This window comes from Stenella coeruleoalba (genome assembly GCF_951394435.1).
Source record: "Stenella coeruleoalba genome assembly, chromosome: 3".
Lineage (NCBI taxonomy): Eukaryota > Metazoa > Chordata > Mammalia > Artiodactyla > Delphinidae > Stenella > Stenella coeruleoalba.
In genome coordinates, this window is record NC_137148.1 from 157,303,718 (window position 1) to 157,316,454 (window position 12,737).

The 12,737-nt window shown below is 39.6% G+C and overlaps 1 protein-coding gene across 1 annotated transcript; it reads right to left on the reverse strand.

Annotated features, from left to right (window-relative positions):
* Nucleotides 1-529: 529 nt before the first annotated feature.
* On the reverse strand, nucleotides 530-12,730 carry ZNF879 (zinc finger protein 879). Its single transcript, XM_079916092.1, has 5 exons — nucleotides 12,552-12,730; nucleotides 11,661-11,727; nucleotides 8,709-8,835; nucleotides 8,159-8,254; nucleotides 530-4,058 (listed from the first exon to the last, which is right to left on the reverse strand). The coding sequence occupies exons 2-5, from the start codon at nucleotides 11,691-11,693 to the stop codon at nucleotides 2,611-2,613; spliced, it is 1,704 nt and encodes a 567-aa protein (XP_079772218.1). The 5' UTR covers nucleotides 11,694-11,727; nucleotides 12,552-12,730; the 3' UTR covers nucleotides 530-2,610.
* Nucleotides 12,731-12,737: the final 7 nt, after the last annotated feature.

Below are 12,737 nucleotides of genomic sequence, written 5' to 3' on the forward strand. Positions count from 1 at the left end.
CTTCCCTATCTTGAGGTCATAAAGTTATTCCTTACATATTCTTCCAAAATCATATAACTCTTGATATGGTGAGGGTAGGCATCCATTTTTTTTTTTTTTTTTTGTATGTGCATGAACCATTTCTGCTTCTTAGAACCATTATTGGGTAGTTCATTCTTTCCCCATACTCATCATGTCATGAATACTTCTAACCTTTTATTATTTTTTTCAGCAGGTTTTTTGTTAAATACCTTTTTATCTGGTTAGAAAGTTCCTTTCTACTGCTGCTTGGCTAAAAGTTTTTATCATGAGTAGGTACTGAGTATTTTGGGTTTTTTCCTACATGTATTGAGATGAACATATGGACTTCTGTTAATATTAAGGTAGTGCACAGCATCTGTAAGTTTCCTAATGTTAAAATAACCCATGCATTCCCATGAAAATTCTGTATTTATCATGTGTTATCTATGTTTAGGTACTTTGGTTTACATTTGCTAATGCTTTGTTTGGATTTTTACATTTCTGTTGATAGATGATATTGGCCTGCAATTTTTCTGTCTTGTATTTTCCTTGTCTGATTTTTGTACTGGGTTATATTAGAATCATCTGAAAGATCCTGCAAAAGACTTAATCTGTTACACTCAAGTTTGATAGACCTCGCCTTAAAAATAACTAGGCTTAATATTTTGCGTGATTTTATTTAATTTTCTGATGATTTTAGGACTATTGATACTTAGGGAATGCTATTGTCTGAAAGTTTGTGTCCCCTCAAAATTCATGTTGAAATTCAACTCCAAAGGTGATGGTATTAGGAAGTGGGGCATTGGGTGATGATGATCATGAGGGTACCTCCCTCATGAATAGATCAATGACCTTATAAAAGAGGTCCCTGACAGCTCCCTCACCATGTGAGGACACAGTGAGAAGTCACCAGACATGAACCAGGAAGAGGGTTAACCACAATACAGCCATGCTGGTGCCTTGATCTTGGACTCCCCAGCCATAATCGTGAGAAATAAATTTCTGTTGTTTATAAGCTACCCAGTCTCTGGTATTTTGGTATAGCACTCCAAACTAAGATAGGGAAGTTATGTGTTTCCTAGGAATTTTCCTTAGGTAATTAGAGAATTTAAAAGAATGGTTGTTGGGAAAGAGACATTGCAGGTAGAGTACTAAATGACCCAGAAGAGTTTGTTCCTCACAAGTCTGAAACAATGAGACTGATTAGTCCTAGGAGGCAAAGCTGAATTCACTGATTTTTGCTTTGCTAAATCTCCATCCGAAATAATAACATTTTGGAGTTTTTGTTTTGTTTTGTTTTAGCACCTTGGCAAATAGAAAAAAAAAACTAACAGTTTTTAAAATGAAATGAGTATTCCTGTCCTTAACTGCTTGTCTACTCCTGATAAAATTGGCAAAACTGGATGTTAACCTCTGAACTTCTGTGAAGCTCAACAATTTTAGTATGACTTGTTTTTAGCTTGCTCAAATTATTGTTCACATTTTAGAAATGCTTTACTGGGATAAATAACTTGTTAAAACACATAGCCCATTTTTTGGAGGAAAAAGCATCTGAACTTAGAGCCTGAATTTTTGTCTAGTGGCCCTCAGAGTGTGCAAGGGAGAGAGCATCACGTGATGGAGGTGAAGGTAGAATTTAAGAGTGAAAGTTATCTTGTTCACTTGACTTCCTAGGACAACCCAAGTTCCATGTTGTTCCTGGGCCTTACTGGTGGCTGGTAACCAGAGAACTCAAGGAAGCAGGTACAACCTGGGGGCCAAGAGTCATACTCCCTATGGCTACATTGCAAGATGATTTTTAACAACATTTATCAGTAAATTAACTTGCAAAAGCAGTTATCTAAACAACCTCTAATTCTCAGCTTAATACAGCAAAGGTAATCAACTTATGAGAAAAACAAGTGAAATATCATGCCTTCCGTGATTTGAAATCATGTGACTTTAGATCTGATTCAGAGTTTGGAATAGTTGGGGAGAAAACTCAAAGGACTTATACCTGCAGTTTACAGAGTGATTTTACTTTCAGGTGAATGGCTTAGGAAGCAGGGGAGAAATAACTCAAAAGTTTTAACAACCACCAAGTACAGAAGTTGCTTTTAAACTCTTACAAAAACAAATTTTAGTGACAGTGAGGTAGCTCCAGGTCACCTGCTTACATTTCCTCTCCAATACATTCTTCTTAGTACAACTGGCTTGCGTAACACTCAAATGCAGTTTCAAAAAAATAGAATACTAGATTAATCTGAAGTCTGGATTTTATGGCTGCACTTTTCCATAAATCAACATGCTTCCCAGTGATGCCTGTGAAAGCTGGTGGCTGTTATCATACATCACTAGAAAGAAAATAAAATACTAACCCTTTGACCTGACAAATTTTCTATTTTATAGTCAATAATAACTTAAGAATATATGAAAACAACATCTTATAGAAGCTTTCCTAATATTCCTAAGGTTATCTTGCATCATAAAGTCTCTGATGTTTGATGAGGTCTAAATTCTGAAGTTTAATTCACAATTAACTAATCTTCATGATTTTCTCCCCAAGATGAATTCTTTGATATTTCATGTGGAATTAACTTCAGTTGGAAGGTTTTTCCCCATGCATTTAACTTATAGTTTTTCTCCAGTATGAGTCCTCTGATGATTTGTAAGGGATGAGCTCTGACTGAAAGCTTTCCCACATTCTTTACATTTATAAGGCTTTTCTCCTGTATGAATTCTCGTATGTGTCATAAGGGATGAACTCTGTCTAAAGGCTTTCCCACATACTTTACAGTTATATGGTTTCTCTCCAGTATGAATTCTCTGGTGCTGAATGAGAGCTGAGCTTTGGTTGAAGGCTTTTTCACAGTCATTACATTTATAAGGTTTCTCTCCAGTATGAATTTTTCGATGAGTATTAACTGCTGAGTGGGAACTGAAGGCCTTTCCACATTCCTTACAGTTATATGGTTTCTCTCCAGTATGGATTCTGTTGTGTATATTAAGCCGTGAAATCCAGGAGAAAGCTTTCCCACATTCATTACATTTGTAAGGTTTTTCTCCAGTATGAATTCTTTGATGTTGTATAAGAGCTGAGCTTTGGCTGAAGGCTTTCCCACATTCTTTACAGGCATAAGGTTTCTCACCAGTGTGAATTCTCTGATGTATAATAAGAGCTGAGTGGTAACTAAATACTTTTCCACACTCATTACAATTAAAGGGTTTCTCTCCAGTATGAATTCTATGGTGTCTACTTAGCCGCGATATTGAAGTAAAGGCTTTCCCACACTGACTACATTCATACGGTTTCTCTCCAGTATGAATTCTATGATGCTGAATGAGAGATGAGCACTGGCTAAAGGCTCTCCCACATTCATTACACTTGTAGGGCTTTTCTCCAGTATGAATTCGCTGGTGATTATTAAGGGATGAACTACCTTTAAATGTTTTTCCACATTCATTACATTTATAGGGTCTCTCTCCAGTATGCATTCTCTGATGTCCAATGAGAGATGTAGTGAAACTGAAGGCTTTTCCACATTCACTACATATATAAGGCTTCTCTCCAGTATGAACTCTCAAGTGCTGAGTTAGAGATGAGCTTTGGCTAAAAGCTTTCCTACATTCCTTACATTTATAGAGCTTCTCTCCAGTATGGATTCTCTGATGTTTACTCAGAGAAGAACTGTGGAGGAAGATTTTCCCGCAGATACTACACTTGTAACACTTACGCACTGTGTTGATTCCCAGCTGTTTAAATAGAATTGAATACTGCTGTGAACAGGGTTTCCTTCCTCTGGAAACAATTCTGGGTTTTCTAATAAGTGATAATTTTAGATCAAGATTTTCCCCAAGGTCAATACCTGTAAAGCTCTTCTCCTTCATACAGGTTTTCTTGATGGTAACTAAGACTCCCCTCAAAGGTCTGTTCTTTTTGCCTTGCTGATTCTCTAGTTTTTCCTCATTTATGTAAATTTCTCCCAACTTGAAGTCAAAAGGACCATCACCTATGAGTTGATTCATTACTTCCTGATTTTCTTCTTCAGAAACTGTGGTTTCAAACAAGCTCTCCCATCCTAAAATAAATGAAACATGTAAGTCTCTGTTGCACTGAGAATAAAGAAAAATGACATCAACATATACAAGGATGGCTAACAAATGTATCCTGGGAGTCCTTAGAAAAGGATGAAAAAAGAAGAGCAAGAGAAACAAGCAGGATGGACGATGTGCCTGGGTGGGAAAGGGTCTGAAGAAACCTATGTGTGGGTGGGCTGAGTAACTGAGAGGGCAGCTCTTCCAGTAGAGCCAGGCCTGATCTAGTAACAAAGCAGAGGTCAGCAGGGTATACAGCATTTCTGTGTACAGCAGGTTGTACTGTTATTCAGCTTCATCTCCCAGGTCAGCCACCAGTGTACTCAAGCCAAATCCAAGAGAAAACTGCAGAGGGGCTATAAACAAAAAGTGGAAGAAGCACTGCCCTTAAAAGGCTCTTTGAAACACCAGACCTCAGCTACTGAAGTTCTGGGACTCATTTGAGTGCTATGCATAATGTTGTAATGAACTTCACTGACTCACTCAGACAATATCTACTGAGTATCCACTGTGTATTACCATGCAAAGGTCAAGACTCAGGGTTACGGGGAACATGCCAGATAAGAGTCCAATTTTCACAAGGTTTACATTCTAGTAGCCAACACTGACAATAACCAAGTAACCAAATAAAGTATTGGGAGTAATGAGAACTGTAAGAAAATATACAAAAACAAGGCAATGTGTAGTATGAGTGAACAACCTGATATTTTAAACTGGGTGGTGAGGAAATAAAATTAAACATGAGATCTAAATAACACACAAGAGCTGGCCATGAAAAAACATGCGTATAAAGATGATTCCACCTAGAAAGAAGAGCCATTACAAAGGCACTAAGGCAGGAGTAAGCTTCGTGTGTTTGCAGATAAAGAACAAGTGTGGCCTAGGCAAGAGGGAACTAGGGGAGAGTGCTACAATGGGAGGAAATGAGGTGGGCAGGGGCCACATCATGTGGCATCTTGTAAGATATAAGAATGTGTTTGGAATTTCTTCTAAGGATCACTGGGGGATGGTTGTGTGACAAATGGGCTGTAATTGGGGGCAGAGGAAAACAGAACAAAGACAGGTATAGAGCAGCCAATTAGGAGGCTGCCACAGTCTTCCTGGAGGAAGGTGATGGCAGTCTGCACTGGCATGGTAGCAGAATCACGCACACTGAGATATTTTAAAGGCAGAGATGACAGGTATGTTCACCTGTGAATAGGGGGTACAGAATAAGTGAGAAGACTCAAGAATGATGGCTTTTGGCTTGGGGAACTCAATGGAGATGGGTGCCATATAGGAAATACTGCGAGAAGACTACATTTTTGAAAATGATTTTCTGTCTACCTTTTTGATCACTTAGGATACAGTGCAAGAAATGGGATCACTGATTCAAAAGGAATGAATGTACCCTATGAAAGAGCTTTCATTTTCTTAACTAAAAAGGAAATATATAATCATTGTAAGAAAAATTAAGAAAATACAGAAAACTATAAAAATGAAAATACAGTTCACCCATAAACACCTCATGCAAATATAATCACTGCTATGTGTGGAATTCAGCTCACCAAAATTTTTCTGTATATAAAGAAAACATTTTTACATAAAAAATTAAAGTGGTTAAAACTTCCCCCTCCCCCACTTCACTTAAAAAAAAATCATGAACTCCATGTCCATAAATGTAGGCTGACATCATCGTTTTGATGGCTGCATAATATTCCAGTACATGAATATATCATATTTAATAAATCTCCTTTGGAGTCATTTAGCTTTAGTTACTCCTAGTAATGCCTCATGTTATAACAAACATTCTTTTACACTATCTTTGCAACTTTGCACAATTATGGAATTATTTTCTTAAGATAAATTTCTAAGCCTGGGATTGATTTTAATAAAGCCAGAAAGACTTCCAATCAAAATCCCACTAAAGATATTGCTTATTGCTCAGAACAGTAGCAAAACACTGGATGTGTATTTCTTAACCTTTGGTAATATTCCCTATTAAAGAGAAAAATGGTATCTCATTGCTTTAGTTTGAATTTCATTGATTTATAATGAAGTTGAGTAGTTTTTCAAGAAATCTTTTTAATCATAATGCTCATGCCTTTGTGCTATAATTATTCAGACCTTCTTCCCCTTATATTTACTTTTGTATTCCATAGCCATGACAGCAATATTAATAGGGAAAAATGGGAAACTAAAATTTCCAAAAGGAAGATTGTTTAATAAAATATGGCTTAACAATACACTAGAGTTCTTTCAATGAAGTAGACCTCTATTCAATGATGGCTAAATAATTGAATGACATTCATAATTAAAAACAAATTCAAGAACAATATGTATAATCAATCTGTTTCTCTGCGTGCATGTGTCTTTCTCTCTCATGTACAAATACACTCAAACAAATATTCACAGTCTGAAAAGATAAATAGTAAAATATTAACAATGGCTCAGCACAGTTGGTAAAATGTCAAGTGAATCTCCTTTTTTTACTCCTCTTTTTTTACAATAGCATGCACACCTTAAACAAATTTAAAATAATTAATTTTTTTTAATGCTTGCAAAAGAGGAACACAGTCAATTTGAAACTAATGATTTCTTTGCCAACTAGAAAGCTCACAGCCAAATTTGAAACTCATCCTTGGCTACCATCCCGGTTCTTATAATAGATACATTTATTTTCTACAGTTCTGATTGAATTTCTATTTTATTATATTGTTATTCTTACAGTGAGGCTTCTCCAATTGTCCATGGAATATGGCAGAATATATTTTAGTATGTGGTAGAAAAAAGATCCCTGAACTGAAAAAAGACTTGGGTCTTCAAAGCAAAGGGCCCCGTGAATGCCAAATAATATTAAAAACAAAAACAAAAAAGTCAAACCTCCTTGATATAACTTAATGAAACTTCTGAATTCCAAAGACAAAGAGGATATCTTATAATATTCTAGACAGAAGACAAAAAAGGGGGAAAATGTTTTCTATACAGGAAACAGAGGGGAAAAAAACTCCAGAGGACTTTTAATCAACAATACTCAGTGCCCCAACACAGTGGAGCAAAGTCTGAACAATTCTTGGGAATAAAAACTGATGCCAGAACTCTAGATCCCAAACATAATTCCCACAGGAGAGGTAAAAGAATTGATATTAGACATGCACAAATACAGTACACATGAACCTTTCTGAAAACATTACTCAGTAAATATTCTAGTCAGACCAAAGGAAAAAATCTGAAGACAGAGTTCATGAATAGAAACACAAGACTGAACTGACATAGAAAGGCTATCTCTTGATATCAAGAGAAATAAATTCTGGACAAGCAGCAAAACTCAAAAAGCGAGCCATCCCCTGGTGTCAGAAACAAAGACAATATTCAAAGTAGAACAGAAAGCAAGAGCTTATGATTCAGCAACCCACAGGGATTTTAGAGATTGAGAGATATGTCCTAGAAGCCAGGGTCTGGAACATATTAGTTTAAAATTTTTCACACAAAAGAATTAGGGAAAAGGCATGTTGAACATCTGCAAACCTTCTGCCTGAATTCAGTAATTGTTACCACTTTGCTAACCTTGCTTTCTCTCTCTTGCATAGTACAAAATATACATGCAACTTTTTGTTTGTTTATTTTTTCTTTTTTTGTATTTTTTTTAGCTGAAACATGTGTAAAAAGTTACAGATAAGTCCAAGCAAAAACCCAAGATGGGACAACGAGAAATGCACTGTAGTGATAAAAGGTTTGTTCAGACCATAAAAAGAAAATAATTTAAGAAAATAATCAATCCAGTAAAAGCAAGAAAAAAGGGGGAAGATATGTATCACAAACCTTTACACATTACATACTGCATTACATATTCTGCATTCAAATTACAAAGGACATATGACAAAAATGCAACCCATATTGGAAGAATTCAACTCTCCCTCTGAACCTGCTGTACCAAGTACTCAAAAAGGTCAAGTGAGGATATGCCCTTCCCAGCATTTCTCATCTGGCCTGGTACATCAAGGAGGGCCTTCATCAGTATCTCCTGCGTGCAGCCTCCTCACTGATCAGCAAAGCCCAAGCAGTCAGAAAATGCTATACCCATTTCCCAATTACTGTCACTCACCTAGACATGTGCTTTGAGAAACTCCATTTTCCACCATCCAGGGGTCTTCCCCTTGCTCTAACTGGAGGATAACTTTTGGTTTGGAAAACAGAATCCCTGTTCATGAGCAAGAAAGAGAATGAATCCATGGTGCAGACATGAGTGGCCAGTCTGACACTCAGATCCAGCCCCAGAGTCTGGGGCAGAGGGACAGTTGAGAGGAAAGAGATTTGTTCTGAGAAGGGTTTAAAATTGGGCTCCCAGAGGATGGCCAGGAGGTGGTCTCAGGAAGAAAGTTAGGGCTCTGGCTGTGCACTCCTCTAAGCTGGAACCTCCTGTGAGACCCAGAGGGACAGAGTTCAGGGGACAGAAGACAGGAAAAGCACAGAGAGGATGCCCATCACCAATTCTACCAAGCCAAGACTTGTCCCGGCAGCCAAGGGCAATAGCAACCGCTACTTTCTGAGTCCACCTGTGGGCTGAACCTGGCCATGCCGTCCAACTGTCCTCCCTGGAGAGGGCACCAAGGTGCTCCCCCAGCAGATTCTACATCACAAGGAAAGGTCCTTACCCAGCGAGAACAGAGTGCTGTAGTTCTCCAACATCACCTCCTGGTACAAGGTTCTCTGCGCAGAGTCCAGATGCAACCACTCATCCCGGCTGAAGAACACAGCCACATCCCTGAACGTCACAGACTCCTGTAACAGAAACCCATTCTTGCTCACCCAGGGGCATACCCTCTGTGGGATGACTGGGCAGCAACACTGTCACCACTCTAGGTTCTGAGCATTTCAGGCTGAATACTTCCTTACCACCCCTCAATTACTGATCACATATATATTTGTCACCTATCTACTGTCAGTGATGCACTGTGTCCCCAGAAAAATGAAACACAGCAGCCAAACAAGGTAAAGCACTTGAAATAATTAAATAAAATCAGAATGACGGAAACACTGAACTCTAGACATGGACATGTACAATCACCTAGACCAAACTCATTTTACAGGTGAGACATGAGAATTGGGTTTTAGAAGGTTTTAGAGCCTCCAATACACTCACTCAAGGAGGGATAGGTGTGCTTGGATTCTGTCATCACCGTGGGCCATCTGTGTCCCGGGCAAGAGGACACTGACAGTCACAGTAAGGGAGGCTCGGAGAATGCCTGAAGCATGGCTTTCCCAGGAGTGGGCCCAGCGTGGTGAGCTGCACAATTTTTGAAGAGCCAGGTGAGAAGGCTGCAGTTGGGACTCTCTCTCCCCACCACAGAAGTCTTTGTTCTACCTCTCTCTGATACCAAGCAGGACCCTGTGGGGCCCTGCTGTATACAAAGAGCCTTTCCATGTCCCCCATTTCTTGTTTGTAGAAAAAGGGCTTCAGCTTCCTAGATCTTCCTGAACACCAAAGAGCATATTCAAACAGTTGCTAATCAAGGAAGTGAGGGAATGCAGAAACAAAGGAACAGACAAACAAAGGAAACTGTTTCTGTTGTCAAGAAACAACAGTGCAGCCAAAAAGTAGGGTCCTGGTTCCTGCTCAAGGGACATACATAACAATGTATCTTTGAGTTCTTCTGCAGGAACTAAGGCCCCCATCCAGGTAGAGAATGTTACTTAAGGCTGAGCGCAAGAGTCCTGGACACTGCCCTGTTACCTCACCACCAACCAATCAGAAGAAAGTCACACACTCTGCAGCCCTCACCCCAAATTTTCCCTAAAAAAACTTATCCCCGAAAACAGTCAGGGAGTTCAAGTTTTTTTTAACAAGCCATCCTTTCTCCGTGCTTGGCCCTGCAATAAACCTTTTCCACTCCAAACTCCGACGTTTTGGTTAGTTTTGCCTCACTGTGCATCAGGGACACGAACTTGCCTTCAGTAACATCTCCTGCTTCACTGCATCACAAGTCACCTCTTTTAAAGTAGTGGCCCCTTTCTTTTATTATTAAGAATCTTTTTTTTTAAGCAAATTAGGAATAAGCAAAAGAAAAAGGAATGTTAATCTAACTTTCTACCACTAGAAACAAGGTTTATTAACTTCTTGCTGTATGTTCTTTCAGACTTTTACATGATAATATGGCTCTAAGTTTAAACAAAAATAAAATGTTACACAGGTAACTTTATCTAACAACATTTTTTATTTGCTGCCCAGCATCTCACTGTATAGATTACTTATAGATTATTAGATGGTTTACTTAACTAATCTACTGGTGGGCATTTAGGTAACTAAGCTACTGGTGGGCATTTAGGTTGTTTCCATTTTTGTAACCCTAAAAATTCTGGATTGAGCATCCCTGCACATCACAAAAAAGTGTGCAAAGTCTATTTCCTTAGGACACATTTCTAGAGGCAGAAATACTTCCACACTTTCTCTTTATCCCCAAAACCCAGAAAGGAGATCACAAGGCCAGGGATGTTCTCTGACTGATAAGGGCAAAAACAAAACTAAGAGGCTGTTGGAAATAAGTGAGAAGACTCCCACTCCAATCTCCATTTTCTTTCTGAATTTCTTTCTTCATCCTTACCAAATGTATGTAAATCTTTTTAATAGCTAAATAAACCATCTGTCAGTCTCACAACTCAGGACTGTTTCCTCAAGGACCTGGCAACCATTTCTTTGAATGCGCCAACATTCCCAATTCCTGGGAGGAGATGGGCCTAACTTGTCACCTGACAAATTTCCAAATTGCGAAATTGGGTTATAGCACTTACCTATATAAGAATGAGTTTTCTGTCTTTGCACTCTCTTTAGTGGATTGCCTGTGATGCACATTACATCTGGCTTAATGTTTATTCAATAATAAAAGTGTTTTCTTTCTCTTCTACCTTTGTGGAAAGGTTTCCTGGGTTGGGAAGAGATTATGTTTTTAATTATAGTTCCCCAACTGAAAGGGCAAAGAAGGGAAAAAAATCACTGTGGACCAGATGCTTCCCACTTCAGGGAAGGCTCACTTCCCGAATCTGTCCCCGCAAACCACTGCCCAAATTGCGACTTCTTTTCCTTTCACCATCTGTACAAGCCTAATCCTGCTTGCATGTGCAAAATCGCACAATAGGAGGGAGTATCCCTGACCACACCTGCTGACTCAGAGGTCTTCTTTCTAGGATCTTCTTAGAAAATCACCTGGACCCTCACCAGGTATTACTGGAGTAGACTGGTTCTCAATACCTTGAGGATAGAGACCTTCCTCTTCGATTTCCTAGCATTATGGAAAGATCTGACTCCCCCATGTCTCTACCCTCCCCACGGCAAAACAGACCTGGATCCCACACAAAGCTCTGGGTGTGGCACTGGCATGGGGCCTGTGGGCCCATTCATTTCCTAGTCAACAAGCACTAACTGTTACGTAGAAAATTCAAAATGAGACTGGCCCTGCAGCAAAGGAAACACCTTCTTTCTGAAGTTCCTCAACTACCAGGCCTTCTAGTCCCTCAATGGGCTTCATTACCTAGAAAAGCTCAACAATGGATGAAGCATGTTCTCCACCTCTGAACCCAGAAGGTAGTTCAAGAAAGAAGCCTTCACATACCAGAGCCTGGGCTGGCAACAATCTTGTGGCCATGTCTCCCTCCTGCTGCTCCTCTTGGGGAAGGCACCTGAAACGTTGAAAGAAACTGTGAGGTCTCTCCATCCTGTCTGCACTCCCGTCCTCATCAGGGTTAGGCTAGGTTGAGAAGTCTCCACACACTGAGCACCTTGCAGAAGGAAACCAGAAGGAACCTGGAAGCCTAGGCATTCCTGAGTGGGAGGGGCCCTGTGCTTGACCACCAAAACCAGGAGTGGGCAGTAAGAAGACTGCCAGTCACTGGGCCTGCTACCTTTCAGCCAGTGGTTTATGAATAAAGAGGAATCAAACTAAGGGCTTAGAACTATCTGATATGCATTAACAGTGTAAAGGGCAGTCACACCGGGCTCACAGAAATGTTTAATCATTGAGAAATGACATAAATATTCCACACACCTGCATTTAGGTACTTTGAGCTACAGTAATTATGATATAATAATTCTTCAAAAGTCATTTTAAGAATTGATGTCCTTTTCAGAAATAGTCAACCAAAAATTAGCTGTGTTTTGGAAACTGTGTTTCCTTTCGAAGAAAGAGTTATCAAAGCTCCTTAAACGTAAAAGGAAACATTACCTATCCACCTTCCCTACTCCCACGCCCCCAAAAATACAAGACTTAGAAGAAATAGCTTCGTTGGCTAGAAATGAATTTAAAATTTAGAGAAAAGGGAAGTAACTTTGCAAGCGTACAAAATTACTCTAAACAAAAAAGTAAACAGTTAAATCACTTAGGATTCACTCTAGAACAATGTCAAAAAACAAGGTTGGCCAAAACGGATAAACATAAAGTTTAAACTCTAGGGGGGAAAAAACCAACCAACGGAAAAAGGTGAAAACCGCCCCAGGGTTCACGAACCCTGAAAACAAGGCACAGCTTGCTGCAATCTCTTTTCGAGTGCCGTTTCTCCAGGAGCCTTGCCCCAGGCATAGGCCCAGCTGTCGGGCGGGGAGACTCCCCGGGCAACGCCCCCTCCTCGGGCTGCGTTCACCTGCCAAGGCCGCCTGGGCTAGCACGCCCAGAGCTGGGGCTCGCGCCGCGGCT